The sequence below is a fragment of the Larus michahellis genome, chromosome 24 (genome assembly GCF_964199755.1).
Source record: "Larus michahellis chromosome 24, bLarMic1.1, whole genome shotgun sequence".
Taxonomy (NCBI): Eukaryota; Metazoa; Chordata; class Aves; order Charadriiformes; family Laridae; genus Larus; species Larus michahellis.
The window spans coordinates 2,894,290-2,910,986 of record NC_133919.1 but is presented as its reverse complement, the minus strand read 5'-3'; the positions used below and the strand labels follow the sequence as shown (position 1 = coordinate 2,910,986).

Genomic DNA, 16,697 nt, shown 5'->3' with positions numbered 1-16,697 from the left:
TGCTGCGCAGCGTCATGCCCATGGTATTTTGCCTTGGAAAGCTGTACTTGTGTTTCCCTTCCCTGGACTATGCTTGGTTCTGTCTGCAAAGATAAAGAGTTGAAGAACTTTAAGTTTCTAGCAGCAGCTTTGAGAGTAAAGGCGTATAAATTTTATGAAAGTGGCTATAGCAAAAAAGGCTTTATCAGTTCTGGAGCAAAATCAGATCCCACCCTGAACACGATGTGTGTGTGATCTGACTGCTTGTCTTTGTGTCCAGCCTGGCCTTTGCAAGCCACCTCTGTGAAAGGGAATTTAGCCATGAGATGGTCTAACCCTAAGTGCCTTAGGGCTTTTGATGCTGTTGGGGTCAATAGCTGAATTCCTTAAGCTGCTTCTGAACCCACAAGTATTTATGCTGTGATTATATCCCAGAGCCACGTTTTTCTTCAAAATTCTGTCTAGTGCCTTCTGCAGCTGCGAGAGTTTAGATCCATCTCTACCCCCGTGTATTTAGCTTGCCCTAAGTGACCAATTTAAAAGGCTAAGCACAAGATCTTCCTTTGCTCCAAAGCGTTCCCAGCTTAGCTTCTGTGTGAATGAGCAGCAAACTCCTTGCTTCCTACCTACAGTTTACCTGCTCAGCTTTGCGGAGGGGTTATTAACAACTGTAGACATCACCCATCTGTTCCCTGTGCTCACCTGCCCTTGTCTTGTAGCCTCTTTGGCAATGGCTTTGAATCCTTGCCAGCTCCGTTTCAGTAGAGAAGCACAGGAAGGAGCAAATAACTCCTCTAACTGGCATGCGAATAACCAGAATGGTTTTGACGGTACTCCTCTGTCTTTGGCGTTTCAGAATTTGAACCAGAACCCAAGGACGCTGCTGCCAAAGTTTTACGGCTTGTACTGTGTCCAGGCCGGAGGCAAAAACATTCGCATTGTTGTGATGAACAACCTGCTGCCGCGCTCTGTCAAAATGCACCTGAAATACGACCTGAAGGGCTCCACCTACAAGCGCCGAGCATCCCAGAAGGAGCGAGAGAAGGTCTTCCCTACGTACAAGGACTTGGATTTTATGCAGGACATCCCTGATGGCCTCTTCCTAGACTCTGATATGTATAATGCTCTGTGCAAAACGTTACAGAGAGACTGTTTGGTAAGTGGAAGGGTGAAGTGCATTTTTCTGAGCCTTTCCCACGGAAAGGAGGTGACAGTTGCCACCCATGTAGCCTCTGCCTGTCCACTTAGAGACCCTGTTTTTTTGGTGGTGGTGTGGACAAGAAGCAGGACCTGGACCCCAGTTTCGTTCAGTATTTCCAACCTGAATTAACCCCAGCACTGCCTCTAGGGGTGCAGGAGCCTCACTGTGCCAAGGTTGAGCTCTGGAGCCGGGCAGGATCTGGGGAGAGGGGTGGGATGATTGGCTGAGACTGGTGTCTCAAGTTGGGTGGCAGTGCAAAAGTCAGTCTTCTCCCCTGGCTTGGGTCCCTGCCTGCACAGGAGTACCACCGATGGCTTTCCTCTGACTCCCTCTGATGGCTGTAGATGAGCTGACTGTGCATGAGCTGGGGATTAAAAGCCATCCCCTCAATACGCTGAGGGCTCTAGGCAAAAATGCTGAGTACGCTTCTGAAAATGTCTGCTCTGACAGTTTCCCTGGGCTTGCAGTAACGAGTGAGCCTCTGTTGACTTTCTGCCCAGGTCCTGCAGAGCTTTAAAATCATGGATTACAGTTTGCTTGTTGCGATCCATAACATCGATCTGGCTCAGAGAGAGCACGCGATGGCGGACGGGACGTCCCAGACCGACATGCGGCGACCGGCTGCCCAGAAGGCCCTCTACTCGACAGCCATGGAATCCATCCAAGGAGAGGCCCGGCGAGGTGGCACCATAGAGACAGATGACCAGTAAGTCTGTGTCGGTGTTACTGTTCCCAGTGAAACACTGCGAGGAGAGAGGGGTAAAACCCAAGCTTGGCTCATGGAGACTTAATTTAGATGCAGACAGGGCTGTGCAGGATTGCTGTCACGCCGGCCAGAGAGGTCTCAATGTCAAATTTCGTGCTTTTACCTTTGATTTCCCTTACTTAACGCACAAAAGATTTTCTCGCCTTCCAGGTGGCATTTGAGAGTTCTCCGCCCGCCGGTTATTGGCAGCTTCAACTATTGATTTCCATCCACCTCTAAAAGGCGTAGCGAGTGCTTTGTTAGATCGGACTAAGAGCCCAGAAAGTCCAGCTGCCGTTTTAGTATGGATGGTAGTGGATGGTCTTTGCAGTTGCTTGGTCTCCTCACATGGATGAGTTGGGATTAATCCTCATCTTCAATAAAATTGTCATAGGGGGGGAAAAGGGGTCAGTTCTCGGGAGGTTTAGCTAACTTACTGAAATAGCAATTTGCTCTGCCTTGTCTTCCCCAATTCGTAGCTGAACAGTAGGTGCCTCCCGCATGTTGACGCTTGTTAAATAGCTCACATAATATTCAGCCCACGCTAGGCTGCGTGAGAACACCCTGCTTCATGTTTGTGCCTTCTCTTCTTCTAGGATGGGAGGCATTCCAGCCCGCAACGCGAAGGGGGAGAGGCTGCTGCTGTACATCGGCATCATTGATGTGTTGCAGTCCTACAGGTAAGAAACATTTAGTAAGAGCTTTGTATCACCTAAGGGTGAAGACCACTTTCCAGCGTTGTCTGCCCCTGCTTGCTTGTCAAGATTGGCTTTCAAGAAATAGTTAAGACGCAAATAAACTTTTTTTTTTTAAATTTATTTGCCACTTTCTATTTTCTTGAAGTCAAGCATTTTGGGATCAGTTTCTGGGTCTTGCTTACTGTATTTACTTCGTGTTCCCGGAATAGATTTACTCTTATGAGGTTGTTTTTGTGTGCTGTGGTGGTTGCACACAGGCACTGCGCAGGAAGTGGCAAGGAAAAAACAAGCGGTGGCTTAAAATGGCCATAACCACTTCTCCCTGTAAAATAAAAAATAGCTGTAAGGCTTACCTTTTCTTCTATTTATATTAAAATGCAGTATGCAGAGGGTCACGTGTGTAACGTCGCTGTTAAATGTCACTGCAAGTTAACTGCCCTTGATAATGACGCCTGTGAAACTCTTCCCCCTTGGGAGAGAACTGTGCAATCAGCCCCGGTGTCTGTGGCACAGTCTTAGCAAAATGGGACAATGAAGAGAATCTAAAGCCACAGCAGCTTGTGTTTGGGGTTTGTTGGCCACTGTGGTCAGCAGCCAAGCTCGGTACTGAGCGAGCATGATATGATACAGACTGGGGACTTGGTGTGAAAACTCTTCTTAATTCTTTCCTTTGTCAGATTTGTCAAGAAGCTGGAGCACTCTTGGAAGGCCCTTGTACACGATGGGGTATGTAGAAAAATATCACTTTTTAATTTGTTTAGCAAGAATACCAGCATCTTTTCAAATTGTGCCCGCTGTCCTTGCTCCTTCTGGGCACAGGATCCTGGATTTCTAAGGCATGTGTGTGTTTCCCCTCTTAGATAAAAGTATTACTTTCTAGGTACTCTCAGAAATGCCGCCTTTGTTAACACTCCTCGTCTACTCGTCTGTTAACAAGTGTTGATTGCTTTGTACACAATGCCTACTGCTTGTAGCTAATCTGCTTCTCACAGCCGCTAGCGAGAGCGGCTCTGAGGATCCCCGGCTGTTCCTAGTCCGACACAGCATGTGTTTCAAGGCTAACGGCCTGAGAGAAACTCATGTTAACCTTGATCACGTATTAATTCAGATTCACACATTAATGTTTGTCCCTTGGACTTCCAGGACACTGTATCTGTGCATAGACCCAGCTTCTACGCCGAAAGGTTCCAACGGTTCATGTGCAACACAGCGTTCAAGAAAATACCATGTAAGTATGTCCGCGCAGCTGTAACCTCAGCAATTGCCGTGGTTTCTGGCTTCTCCCTGCTCAGCAGCTGTGGTTTGGGAAGGTGGACGGTAGCGTGCAAGATCTTTAGGAAGTCTCTTGTGCTGTGTCACCCCTTCCTTCCTTCTAGATTGTTCTTGTCTCACAGATGTGACCTTATAGGAGCTGTTTCATCCATCAGCTTGTTCCTTCAGGGCACAGCCCTTGCGACAGACTCTGTCACTGGAAAGTTGCTGCATCGGGTTTTTTTCTCATTCTTGAATGTGTTAAAAAAATGCTTTCTGTTTTTTTTTTTTTTTTTAAGTAAAGCCATCCCCTTCTAAGAAGAGCCGGTCTGGCACAACAGTTCCTCGGCGGAGCTGTCAAGGAGGAGTGCCTTCCCAGTCACACTTGTCGTGTGAGACAAAAGCACAAGTAACAACAGAGGCGGATATAGAGCAAGGTTAGTACCTAGAGAGGTTATTTTTCAGCTTGTATTTGTCTAATCGAAGCTTGCGGCCTCCTGAGCTGTGCAAGACACCTCCACGTTGTTTTGTGGTCTTGCCAGGGGAGCGCTTGTTTTCTGGGGTTGTGGGTGCAGGAAACCAAATGGGGCCAAAACCTCGTATTCACCAAATGGCCTTTGACAGCACCATGAGAAAGCCTGGAGGAGCAGCGAGCCCTTCAAACACTTGGCTGTTTCCAGGTATTCTGTTGCAACAAATGCAGGGCAGGATGATAAACCTTGTGTTTCAGTAAAAGCCAGGCCCCAGGAGGTGAGGAATTGTTTCTTCATGGGATCTTTCAGCCTTGTCCAAGCATCCGGCGTGGCCCGTGCTCCCCCTGGGAAGTGGGCTGAGATGTGTGCCAGTCCCATGGGCCTGGGCTCTTGCCAGCAGCTCGTCCCTGTGGGGTTTGGGCCAGGGCAGAAGCTGGGCTAGGTGGTCATGTGGAGACTTGGACTTGGACCAGAGAACTGCTTGTAGGGCTGGTTCTTCAGTGCTTAGGTCTCTTTGATGTCTTGGGCGGGATCCAGCACGGATCCCGACCTGTGGCTAGTGTGGGAGCTCGTGCCACACGATCCCACTTGTGCTGGTGATGGAACAGTCTGTGCTTCAACTCAGGTTCCCACCTTGGTCGCCCAGATCTCCTGCCCAGGACCCTGCCGGTAGACGAAGCTAACAGCGACTCCATCGCGACGACCCTGTCCACGTCTTCCTTGGGCAGCGGAGGCCTCAACTCGCCCGCAAACAGGTAAGGCTCTTGCTGTTCTGGTGCATGGCGGGCCAGCGGCTCCTGCGTTCATGAGCTGTGGGAGGACTTTGTGCTGCTTTATGGATGTTGTGGGTTTTGGCATGCTTGCAGAAATACCCGTTTGAGTGGTCCGTGTGGTGTTGAGCAAGTTCGGTGCTGTTGGTTTGAGCATGTGCAAGGCGTGGAGCATTGTGTCACCGTTCCTGTGTGCAGTTCTTACAGATGACATGATCTTGCATCTTCTGCTTGGGCCGTGTGGGGGTCCCGGTGGCTTTTAGTTCCTTGTGTGTTCTGTATTTAATGGCTTTGTTCTGGAGTTGAGGTAATTGTGCTAATTAAAGTGAGGTGGTGAAAGCGTCACTGCCAAAATGTACGTGAAGAGCATTGATGTGACGATGGGTGATGCTGAAAATGACCTTCCTGCTGCTCTTTTCAGAGGGTTGGGCTCTCTTGCAACTTGCTGACTGGGTTAGCGTTGAGCTCCTACAACTCCTCGGGAAAGGAGGCTGCCAGGGATGTGCGCAGGTGTGTGAATGTCTCAGAAGCTGAATGCATGGACGGCCCTGAGGGGGCCGGTGGCTGCCTTTGAACGTTTTGTTTCTTGCTGAAGTGGTAAGACCGGCAGGGATGAGGAGGAGCTATGGTCAGAGGACGATCCCTTTCAGAGAAGTTGTTCTGAGGTGTTAACTTCTCCTTCTGGAAGCAATCGGAAACCATCTTCCCCATTCCTGACCCACTGCCTGCACAGTGGCACTGACTGAGGTGCCTGCTCTCTCCTGAGCTGCAGGAAAACGGGATGCAATTGTCATTAACGCCTCTTACTGCCTCTGTAAAAGGTGGAAACTTCTTGGTAGGGATCCTAAACCAGAGCTGCTCCTTTCCAGTACGTCAGCATGCCTGAGGTGTTCTTTTTACTTACTTAACAGCAGGTCTCTCTCCTTCAATCTCTACGTAGGTCAGTGGGCGTACAAGTGCATAAAGCTGACAGCTCAGCAAAGGATTTGACTAGAACAGCTCCTGGCATCTTCCTGTCTAGGTGAGGGGAGGAACCAGACTTTGCCTGAACCCTTCTGTCTGGAGGGTGTCCTCAGTGAGACTTACCCTGGGATTTGGCCTCACGCTTGTTGCTGGCCAGTGGTTACAGAGGTTCTGTACAGTCAGTTCACTCCTAAAATGCAGTGCTGTAACACAGTGTGTCCTGTGCCGAGGCTCAGCAGTCCTTAACGTGTCTGTCTGCTGTAAGGCTCAATCGTAAAACCTCTCAGGAAGGTGTCCTTCTCGCCCCGCGTGGCACTGAGCGCCCGTCTTGGTATAAAGCATACATTCTGGTGGGTAAGAGCAAACTTGCTGCACCACTGGGTTGAGTCCCAAGAGGTTCCCCAGATGTGAAATCTGGTCTGTGTTTGCCCCAGGTACCTCTGGACTAGAGTACGCTGCTTACCGTACCCTGCGGGCACTCCAGCACGTGCTTACCCTTTGCCAACGTGCCATAAAACCACGTGCCAGGAGGGAGAACAGCCCAGCGTTCTCTCCTGCGTGGGGCCCTGGGATCCGAGTGCCCTGCGTCAGACCTCTTGTTAGAGGCTTAAAGCCACTTTTGCAAGATCCGTAAATCCACTTGGGAGATCAGTAAAGCTCTGCAAACCCTGGAAAGGATGAAGGCAATTTGTGGATTGTTGATTTGTAACAACATAACTTGTTGAATGGATTTCAGAAGGCGGTTTTGTGTTGGTTTTGTTTTTTTTTTTCTCCCCCTCTCTACAGAATCAGCCAGTCTCGTGGGGTGTTTACCACCCTTTGGGGAGGTAACCCCCATTTCAGAGGGGCATTTTTCTCTTAAGCGCTGTAATTTAATGGTGGACTTGGTAGTGTTAGGTTAATGGCTGGACTCAATCTTGAGGGTCTTTTCCAACCTAAACGGTGCTATGATTCATGCTGCAGCCCCGCGTTAGGGCAGTGCTGCTTTAGCGCTAATTAAGACAACCCTCAAGGGCTATCTGCGCTGTAACCAACGCTGAGCATCCTCGCCTTTAATTTCTGCGTAGGTCAGAAGCAGCGAGTCACCAGTTTGAGAGCTCAGCAGAGGAGGAAGCCAGAGCGGCTCAGAGTAACCGGGCGCATAGGTGAGGCACGACCAGGCAGAGCGGGAGCTGTGCCTTCCCGACGGGGGTCCCCACATCTCCGTTCAGGTGTTGATCCAAAGGTGTTTGCGCAGGGTGATGTGTAGCCCGATGACTGAACAGCTCGATGCTTCCTGTACTTGGGCAACAGGCAATCGAATACCCACTAATTAAGGCAAGCACTGCAGGCAGGCTGTGACAAGCCCTGGGTGTCAGCCACAGGAGGGCCGAGCGGGTCATGCCATCCCAAAACCTCCTCTGTTAGTCACCAGTGCCCCAGAGAGCCCTGGCTGCTCGGCCTAGGGGAAGTACGCACTCGCAGCCTTGACTCCTCGCTCAAGGGGCAAGGAGAGAGGCTGTGGTCACCATATCCTCAGGAGGAAGCGGGGCAAGACCCAAGCTGGGAATGGGAGTTCCTCAGCCAGCAGATTGCAACCATTTTGCTGGAGGATCGTGGAAGAAGGAGGGAAATAATGGGGTATTAGAGTAAAGCAAGTCGTTTTCCCTGCCCCACCTTCCCTCCTTGGCAATGTATCCCATCAGGCGCTCAGCGTGCCCATGTTATGTATCCTACTGTCAGGCTGTAGCATTCAGAGCGTAAAAGGTTTGTAAAAGGTTCGTTTTCAAACAAGGATGCCTCTGCCTGGCGAGGCTGAGACTCGCTGAGCTCCGGTGCTTCGTCATTTCTTCGTCCCTGGACTGTTTTCGCACAGGACCTTTTCTCTGTTGAGGAGGTGCTCGAAGATTTATGTAAAGAGGTGCTGCTGCTTACCTGGACAAAAGATCCTTGTTTCTAATGTCTGAAGTCCCGTCGACTAGGGGGGATGATTTTCTAGGTGGTGTGTTTTGGGTGCCTGCCCCAGCAGGGATCGTGTTGCCTGTGCCTCCACATAAACCTGCCTAACAAACGCCTTTGTGCCGTGCTGGGTCGTTCCGTTGGCTGGGTACGACAGGGCAGCCCTGGAGATGGGACTTACTGACAGCTCACTTCTAAAAACTGCTTTACAGGTCTCCCCCTTCTGTTTCCCCAGCGGCTCCCCAGGACCTTCCATCCCTGAGTGTTCCACAGAGCTGAGAGAGCAGCTCGAAGACCTGCAGGAGACAGAGATAAGCTTTGTGAGTACCTCTCTGTTCAGGAGGAAGAGAGCGGCTCTGGGGGTAATGGAGAATTGTAGGGGTTATGTGGTCCCTAGTTGTGCCGGGAACGGAGGCACTGGGTGGTGTGAGTCGACCAGAGCAGGAGCAGATCTTCTTAATCCCCCTCTGGTACGCGAAAGCTCAACCCGCTTTGTACCAGGCACCGCTCCTGCTCTTAGTGATATCTGCTGCCCCAACTGCCTTAAATTGGGTAAGCGGGAGGCAAAGCAGAGACATTCCTCTTTCCGGAGGGCCCAGAGCGGGTCTGATGGCAGAGATAAAGCGGGGACAGCAAGGCTCATCTTGCTCTGCCTGCAGCAGAGGGTGAATACTCACAGATCCTCCTGTTTTAATGTAAGATCATGGCTGGGGCAAGCCTGAACTCGAGAGCCCCCTCCGCTCTGCCTTTCCTGGGATGGGGAAGGGTTAGGGGAGGGCCAGGCAGGAGACCTTCTGCTGCTCTTCCTCGGAGGAAGGCAGACCCCTCCCCAGCATCTCCCCCTCTTTTCTCTTCACAGTGAAGCAACGCCGAGACCGCCGCAATGGAAGCAGACTGTTCTGTGCTCTGCGTGGTCTGTGGAGTCTGACAAACGTTCAGCCCCTGTTGCTGATTTATTATATATATTATTTTTTTTTAAAAAAGAAATCTTATCTGGACAGAAACCTAAACGCTGGAAGGCTGGGCTACACTTAGTGGGATAGTATTAACAAAGTCCGAGCCAGCGCAGCTGAGCCTCGGACACCTGGAAGTCTCCTTACAGCAGAGCCCACCGCTGTGTCCCTGCTGGCCTCCTTTCTTTGAAGCCCGGCGGGAGCAAAGCCGGCTGTTGGGAGGGAGGGGGAAGAGGAGGAACTGCTCCGCGTGGCCTGAAGCCCTCTGGAAAAGGGATCTGACTTTCAGGGAGTTAACTGCTTAAGACGTTGACACCACAAACCTTGCGAGAACGAGCAGCTCTTCGGAGTTCCTTGGGGGGAAACGGGCATTAGAGCCTCGTTGGGGCAGTTTGCGACAGAGCAACGTGGTTTTATTTTGTATTTTAAACAAGTTTTTAATTTAAGTGTTTCTCTGAATTCAGTCATATCACTTCTTTTTAGTCCTGCAGTATAGGCTTTTTTTTTTTTTTAAATAAATAGGATTTTTTTCAGTGTTCCGCCAGAAAGTATCCCATGTGAGAGGCAGAAAGGGGGAGCAGAAGCTGCACTGACTGTGGATGGGCTTCTCTCCCCCGCCAGCTGCTCCTGCTGCCGGAGCCGCCTCCGTTTTCAACCTTGCATCGCACCAAGAGCGCCGAGGAGAGCCGGGCGCTGCGCTGCTCGCAGGACTTTGAATGTGCGAAGCTTTTGAGATGTCAGGGAGGTTTTGGATTGCTTTACCCCCCGGTTTTTAAACTCGGCCCTTTCATCCTTTCCCCGCCCGGCAGGGAGTCGCAGGTGAAGGGAGATCTTTGGGAGGGGCACGCTTTTTTTAAAAGTATTTCTTAAGCAAACGGACCAAACCCAGCCTGCTCCGGTCCCTTCCCCTGCCCTCTGTCCTGCTGTGGGCACCACCTCCAAAACCCTTCCCGTTTTTATAGCGCGGCTCCCTTTTGATATCTCACCTGTATCGCCGCTCCTGGTGGCTCGAAACCGAGATTCCTACATAAACGGGACAGACTTCTGCCTCCACAAAAGTACGGGGCATTTTGAGTCTGATTTTAAACAAAATAATAAGCTGAAAGGAGGGATTGTTCTGCTGCCATTTCCCCGCGGTGACGCCTGGCCCACGCCGGCTGCAGACGCTTCTCTAGAGATCTCAGAGCAGATGTTGGACTGAGCTTTATTTTCACTAAATGCTTTTTTAAAAGAAATGAAGTGACTCTTCCCCGTGTTCCCGGTGGGTTAGAATCCTCCGTTCTTTTTTATATATATATATATTAAAAAAAAAATAATTTAAAGTTTGCCCTTGCGGTAGTGCAAGGGGTTTCTATACTAATTAGCAATGATTGCTAAGGAAACGAAGAATGTAGTGGTGTAGAAAGGGATTTTTTTAGTTGATGTTTCAGAGCCAAGTCTCTTCCCACTTCAACCTTTCAAAGTGGATGCAACACAAGCTGATATTTTTTAAGACAAAGCTTTTCTTTTTTTTTTTTTTTTTTTTTTTTAAAATGCTACTACTTTTTTTTTTTTCTTTTCTTCTCTCGAAAGACCAAGCGGAATGGCCTTACTCCGGGTACCCGGATCCCCAGGGGGTTGGTGGAGCACCAGGACAGTCGCTGTTCACAAACTGTTTGGTTCTCAAGGGCTCTCAAACCTTCCGACGCCGTTGATGTCGCGCCGAGGCCCGCGAGCGGGAGGAGGATCGGCTCGGGGACGCCCGCGTTGTCCCTGCTGGACCTTCGTCTCCCTCCCTGCGCCTCTGACTCCCTCCAGCAGATTCCACTTTATCGCTGCAGTAACTGTCTATATTAGACACTCGTTTCGTATCTTCCCTCCTAACCCCTATTTGTTTGTTGTTTTTTTTTTTTTTACCAGGAGGGAAGAAAACCAAGTCTCAGTTTTTTTCATGATTTAATATTTATGAAATTGTATTTAAGTGTTGGGGTGGTTTTTTTTTGTTTTTTTTCTTTTCCTGGGGATAGTTACTCGGCGAGTAGGGAGGTGGGGGGGGGGTGACGTTTATATATCGAACTCTGCTTTGTAATGGGTTTTCAGAACTGCTTCTTTTCGTGTGTGCGTGTTTCGAAGTGACGGGTGCCGGGTTTTCATGTCTTTTTAAACCCCCAAGCGGCTTTTCTCCAGCGCGGGGAGGGGACTTCGCTTCTCCGGCCACACCGGGGAAGGTGGACACCTACCGTGACCTCCAGATCGACGCCGGGTGACGGGACGGAGCATGGATGGACGGACCTCTCCTGTCCTGCTCAGCGTCGGCATTGTCGCCGCCGGGACACCCGGGGAGGAACAGACCTGTGTCCCCCTTCCCTTGCCCCCTCCCTGGGGAGCAGCTCGCGCCGTGCGTGACCGTTGTCCTTTCGGCTGTGTAACGCTTGTGGCCTCGTCCGCTGTTGGAACCGCGCGCAATACACGGTGTGCTGCTGAACCCACCGCCGCCTGCCTCCTCTGTCCGGGGCGGGGACATGGGCTTTTAAAGAAAAAAAGCTGTATTTTTTTTTTTTTTCCCTATGATCATCTTCCAAAGCAGGATTTCCAAAGAGGGTTTTGATAGGTTTGCGTAACAGCCCTGTGTTCATGATATACTTGGGAGAATTCAACAAACTTATCTGTCCAGGAAACATTTTGTCTGTTTTGACATTCATTCCTGACAAAGTCTGAGTTAAAAACAACATCATAAACAACACAAACGCTAACATAAAAAGCCAGTAAAAACAAAAATATATTTGGAAAAAACCCCAATGTTTTTAAACCAGATTTTTTAGGAAGTTAAGGGATTAACCAAAGAAGCGGGACCTAAGATAACACATCTCGGGGATATCATCTATTAGCTGTAGTTACGCAAACAGTCGTATTTTTAAATGGAGCTGCGCATCCGTGCAGGTGTCTGCACAAAGTGGATGATTTGGGGCAGTCGGAATGGCGCAATACTGCAAGCGTTGAAACAGATGCTGGAAAGGTCAGTTTTTCATGCTTACTCGCTAGCTTGGCAACACCAGCAAGAACGTAAGAAGTATTTATACTTTAGGAGCTGTATGATTACACGCCTGAATTCTTTGAATTCAACTTCAGTGCGGCACCTGTCCTCCGTGTTCTGCCTGACTCTCGGTTCAGATTCCCTCACGCTCTTGGCTGCCGCGGAGCTGGATGTGCCGGAGGAGTCGATGTGAAGAAGCCGGAGGATTCTCCTGTTCCTCTCTCGCTAAACTGCAAAGTAAGCGGGTGACAGGGCCCAGGCGGGCACTGGCCCATCCCTTTGCGGACGAGGAGGGATGGAGCTCGGGTCCGGGCTGGCTGCCGGACATTTGCAGGGCCGTCGCTTGGATGAGGGAGAAATTCTCCAGCGGTGGCGCAGGGGCACCCTCCCCAGGCCCAGCTCCCAGAGATGGCGGCGGGAGGGTGTTCGAAGAGGCGTGTGGAGCTCTTCGAGTCAGGGCCGAGCGGAGACTCCTGGCTTCTTCCCCACCTCGGGGAGTGGCGGAGGGAGGGGACGGTCCCTGTGTCCCCGCCGCTACCGCGGCCTTCCCGGGACTACAGCTCCCGGCCTGCCCCGCGCCCGCCGCGACCCACCTCGCAAGACGGGAAGCGGCGATTGGTCGCTAGCGCCGAGCCAATCGGCGAGAGCCTTGTTAGGTCGGATCCGGGCCGGTCTTGAGGCAAAAGGAGGCAAGATGGTTCTGGAGAGCACCATGGTGTGGTGAGCGGCCGGGCCAGGCCACCGTGGGGGGCTCTGAACCCCCCGACTCTCCCCCCTCACTCCGCCCCGCAGCCCGCCCCGAGCCCCCGCGGCCGACTGGGGGCCTCCGCCGCTTTCCCTGAGTCATCCCGGGCGGCGGCAAGGCCGGGCCGGGCCTGAGGGGGGTTGTGGGGCCGGGGAGGGGAGGCCGGGTCTGAGGTGGGGGTTGGGGGCAGAAGGCAGGACCTGAGGGGGCTGTGGGGCCGGAGGGGGTCGGGGGAGGCAGGGCCTGGGGGGTGAAGGCAGGGCCTGGGGGGGTTGTGGGGCCGGGGAGGGCGGGCCGGGCCTGAGGGGGGCTGGGAGGGGGTGTGGTGTAGGAAGAGCTGTGTGGGGAAGCAAAGTGGGGGGCTGAGGATAGAATTGGGGTAGGGGGAGGCTTTTGAGGGGGGAAGACGGAGGAGAGAGGATGGTTTAAGTTGGGGTGGGGTCAAGGTGGCGATGAAGGTTTTGGGGGGGAGTTTGGGGGCGAATAGGACAGGCTGGGGTGAGGAGGGGTCTGTGGTGGGGCAGGCTCCTGGTGGAGTGGAGGAGGTGAGGAGGCAGGAGCAGGGGGAAGGGGCTCCTGTAGGTGCTAATGGGCAGGAGGAGGCTGGCAAGGTGTGGGGCAGAGGCAGCACTTGGGGGGCAGAGAAGGTGGCTACGATGGGGCTCTGGCATGATGCGGTGCCAGGCAATGCTGGGACAACAAATTGGGGTCACATGCCAGGGGAGGAGGGCCAGGGTACAGCAGACTCTGCCGGGGCGCTGGGCCCAAGAAGGGTCAGTCGCTTGGGGCCTGTCCCAGCACTGCTGGGACACGGTGGGTTGGTGCTCGGGCAGTCCTGTGTGAAGGTCCTCTGTTATTGTCTCGCTCAGCATCAGTGTTGAGCTGAGAGGGTTTTGCCCCTGGGCGCCAAATGCAGCCAGGGCTGGAAGCGGAGGTGAACTTTGGTGTGTTGTTATTATCACAGCAGCTACAGTCCTGTTATCTTTTGGTTTTGGTGGTTGAGAAGGCTGCGATAGAGAAAATCAGTGAAATCTGCCCAGGTTCTGTTGTTTCCTTGGCTGTCTATGTAGTCCTGCAGCTGTTTGGATAAAGATAGTACCGTAGCCTGACTTGCTAAGCATACACTGAAGTCCTTGATGTTTTCTCTGGGTAACTCTTTGCTTACTCATGTTTAAGGGAAGTCGTCACAGGTAGCTTTCTTCAGAAGAAACTTTTCCCTTGGTGTTAAAACTAAGAAATTCTGGCAGTGGTCCTCAGGGAAGTCTTAATTTGGGGCCAAAATAAACTCTCAAGCTCTTCTTTAACTAGTCATCCTTCCTGGGGTCGCTTTCCTGAAGGCTGGCCTAAGAGAAGGGCTTTTTCTGCCTGCTCTGTGCTATATTTAATAGCCTCTGGAGCGGAGGGTAGGGGTTTAATTACAGCGATGTTGGGATGATGCGGCTGCCGCTGTTCGACGCTGCGGGGCACTGTTGCCCTTGCGGTTTGTGGAGCCCCGACACCCGCCACGGGTGTAGGAGGTTAAAGCCGGGCTGTGGGGCTTGGGGGCTCGGCTTGTCACCGCGTCGCTTCGAGGAGGGCACCACGCCGGTGGAGCAGAGCTGTGTTTGGAAAGTGCCTGCCACCCCTGCCCTGGGAAAGCTGCTTTTTGTCCTGATGAAAACCCCACAGCAGCAATGAGCGCAGAGCTTTGGACTTTACCATGGAGTGGTCTCTTGGCATTTTTTTGTTGTGGAGATGGAGGAAAGCATCGAGGAGACTTGGGTCTGAGGTGGTGTCTGGCCACAGTCACTTCTCGCAGTGTTCAGTGAGGAGTGTGAGCTTCCAGCTCTGGACTGGTATTTGTCCTGTCACCCAAAAGTCAGATCCGATCTGAAAACTCAGGGAAACACAGAAACAACTCATATCTCTGCCCTGGGAAATGCCCATGTCCTGCTGCATGTCCCCAGCTGCGTGACCTTAGGTGTGCTGTTCCAAAAAGCATGTCTTGGGGATAAACCTCAACCGTTTCACAAGCTGACGCCCTCCTCTCTGCGTTTCAGCGTTGACAACAGCGAGTACATGAGAAATGGAGACTTCTTACCCACTCGCCTGCAAGCCCAGCAAGATGCTGTCAACATCGTGTGCCACTCGAAAACCCGCAGTAACCCTGAGAACAACGTGGGGCTCATCACTTTAGCCAAGTACGCCCCAAAGCAGGGCTGGCCTCAGGGTGACACGGAGGAGCCTCTGGGGGGACCTTGTGAGAGGGCGCGGGGGCAAGGGACAAGGGGAGGGTTGTAAAATGGGGCAGCAACAGCACAGTCTAAAACCAAACCAGTTATGGGAGGACTAGTATGAGAAAACCTGGTTCCTCACTGGTCTCCAGCTTGTTGCGCTTGCTTCTGTAACGCCAGGGTATGTTATGGAGGCTTTTCGCTTTCAGGAGCTCTCTGCCAGCCCCATCCTCTTGTGGCCTTGTGTCCTGGGGGTGGCAAGTGTGGGCTGAGCTGTCACTGCAGCTCACGGGCAGCCCCGACAGAGTCATTCCTCCATTTCCTGAAGTTTGCAGGGTTTCAGTGCCTCTGCGAGCTCCCTCTTAGCCAGAGTCCATTAAAGTTGGCCAGTGGGCACAAGGTTGCTGGGGCAGCGGACAGAGGCACACACAAGCCTTCGTGCTGGCAGATTACTTTGGGGTTTTTTTAAGAAAACAGGCTAAAAGTCTTACTCCTTGTACGCACTGACCCTCCAGAGCCAAGTGCTGACAGACTCTTGGAGCAGGCACGGGCTTAGTGCAGGGCAGGTGGGAGGGCATTTCTTATTCCCATACCAAATGGTTTTGCAGAGAAATTCTCCAAGAAGAGGTCACCAACCTAAGTATGTTTGTGTTGCAGTAACTGTGAAGTGTTGACCACGCTCACTCCAGACACAGGCCGGATCCTTTCAAAGCTACACACAGTGCAACCCAAAGGGAAAATCACCTTTTGCACAGGGATCAGAGTTGCTCATGTAAGTGGTCTTGTTGGTTCCTCATGCGCGAGTCTGTAACTTTCTCTGTAATTCCTTTTGCCTTAGCATGTCCTGTTAAATTCCCTGTCCTGTCGATGGCTTGGATACAGGAAATCTCATTCTCTTCCTGCCTCTAGGGCTGAGCAATGCCGAGCGAATAATTTTGGGTTTGCCTCAGTCTTCTTATTGGCCAAATGAAGCTGAAACCTCCTTTATAAAATCCAATATAAATGCTCAGAAGTTTATTAGTCTGGTCCTGGTTTGCTTCGGAGGAACCTGGCAGCTGCTTTGCAGAAGTCCAGCCCTTCCCACCCTGAGGAGAGCAGCCCCCAGCCAAGGAGTATCCCCCAGGATGTGGCCACCCTTTTGTCCAGTGTCCTTGCTCTGTCCTAGACTGTCTCTGCCACCAGACTGCTGCCAGCTGGGTCGTAGCTGCCAGCAAACGGGAGGCCCTTGAGACACGCCTGCTGTGGGCAGTGTGGTGAAACTTGCTACTGGAAAGTTTCTCCTGATATTTAGCCTAAATTTCCCTGCGGAGAAGTAGTAGGGGTGACTGCTGGCCGCCCCTTTTTCCTGAGAATTGCTCCTTAAGTACAGTATGACTTCTCTCTTGCAGCTGGCTTTGAAACATCGCCAAGGCAAGAACCACAAGATGCGAATCATCGCTTTCGTTGGGAGCCCTGTAGAAGATAACGAGAAAGACGTGAGTAATGAGCAGTCAAAGGAAAAAATGTTGGGTCGGCTCCACGCTCCACTTTGAACTGTAAATGGGGTTTACGGTTTGTTCCCTGCTCTGTATTGAAAATAAGGCGTTATACCCCAGCACGGAGGCTGCTTGACAGAGTTGCCTGAGCAACCTCTTGCTGTCCCCATCAGCGGGGACAGTTACTTCGGCAGGAGCAGCTCCCTCCCTTGTGCCACCTCGGGCACCGTGTGGTAGTGCCTGTCCCACCCAGAGAGGTGAAATACCTCAAATGCTTTCC

The 16,697-nt window shown here is 51.9% G+C and overlaps 1 protein-coding gene across 1 annotated transcript in view; it reads left to right on the top strand.

Annotated features, from left to right (window-relative positions):
* LOC141734426 (putative PIP5K1A and PSMD4-like protein) overlaps window positions 1–16,697 on the top strand; it is a 34,777-nt gene that overhangs the window by 15,870 nt on the left and 2,210 nt on the right. The window contains exons 8-25 of the mRNA XM_074566191.1: window positions 836–1,135; window positions 1,681–1,886; window positions 2,522–2,605; window positions 3,301–3,349; window positions 3,767–3,851; window positions 4,174–4,311; window positions 4,973–5,102; window positions 6,058–6,138; window positions 7,148–7,225; window positions 8,254–8,338; window positions 8,520–8,570; window positions 9,593–9,790; window positions 10,544–10,790; window positions 11,138–11,213; window positions 12,237–12,704; window positions 14,769–14,909; window positions 15,600–15,714; window positions 16,331–16,417. Of these exons, the coding sequence (XP_074422292.1) occupies window positions 836–1,135; window positions 1,681–1,886; window positions 2,522–2,605; window positions 3,301–3,349; window positions 3,767–3,851; window positions 4,174–4,311; window positions 4,973–5,102; window positions 6,058–6,138; window positions 7,148–7,225; window positions 8,254–8,338; window positions 8,520–8,570; window positions 9,593–9,790; window positions 10,544–10,790; window positions 11,138–11,213; window positions 12,237–12,704; window positions 14,769–14,909; window positions 15,600–15,714; window positions 16,331–16,417 (2,619 nt within the window). The remainder of the gene's footprint in view (window positions 1–835; window positions 1,136–1,680; window positions 1,887–2,521; window positions 2,606–3,300; window positions 3,350–3,766; window positions 3,852–4,173; window positions 4,312–4,972; window positions 5,103–6,057; window positions 6,139–7,147; window positions 7,226–8,253; window positions 8,339–8,519; window positions 8,571–9,592; window positions 9,791–10,543; window positions 10,791–11,137; window positions 11,214–12,236; window positions 12,705–14,768; window positions 14,910–15,599; window positions 15,715–16,330; window positions 16,418–16,697) is intronic.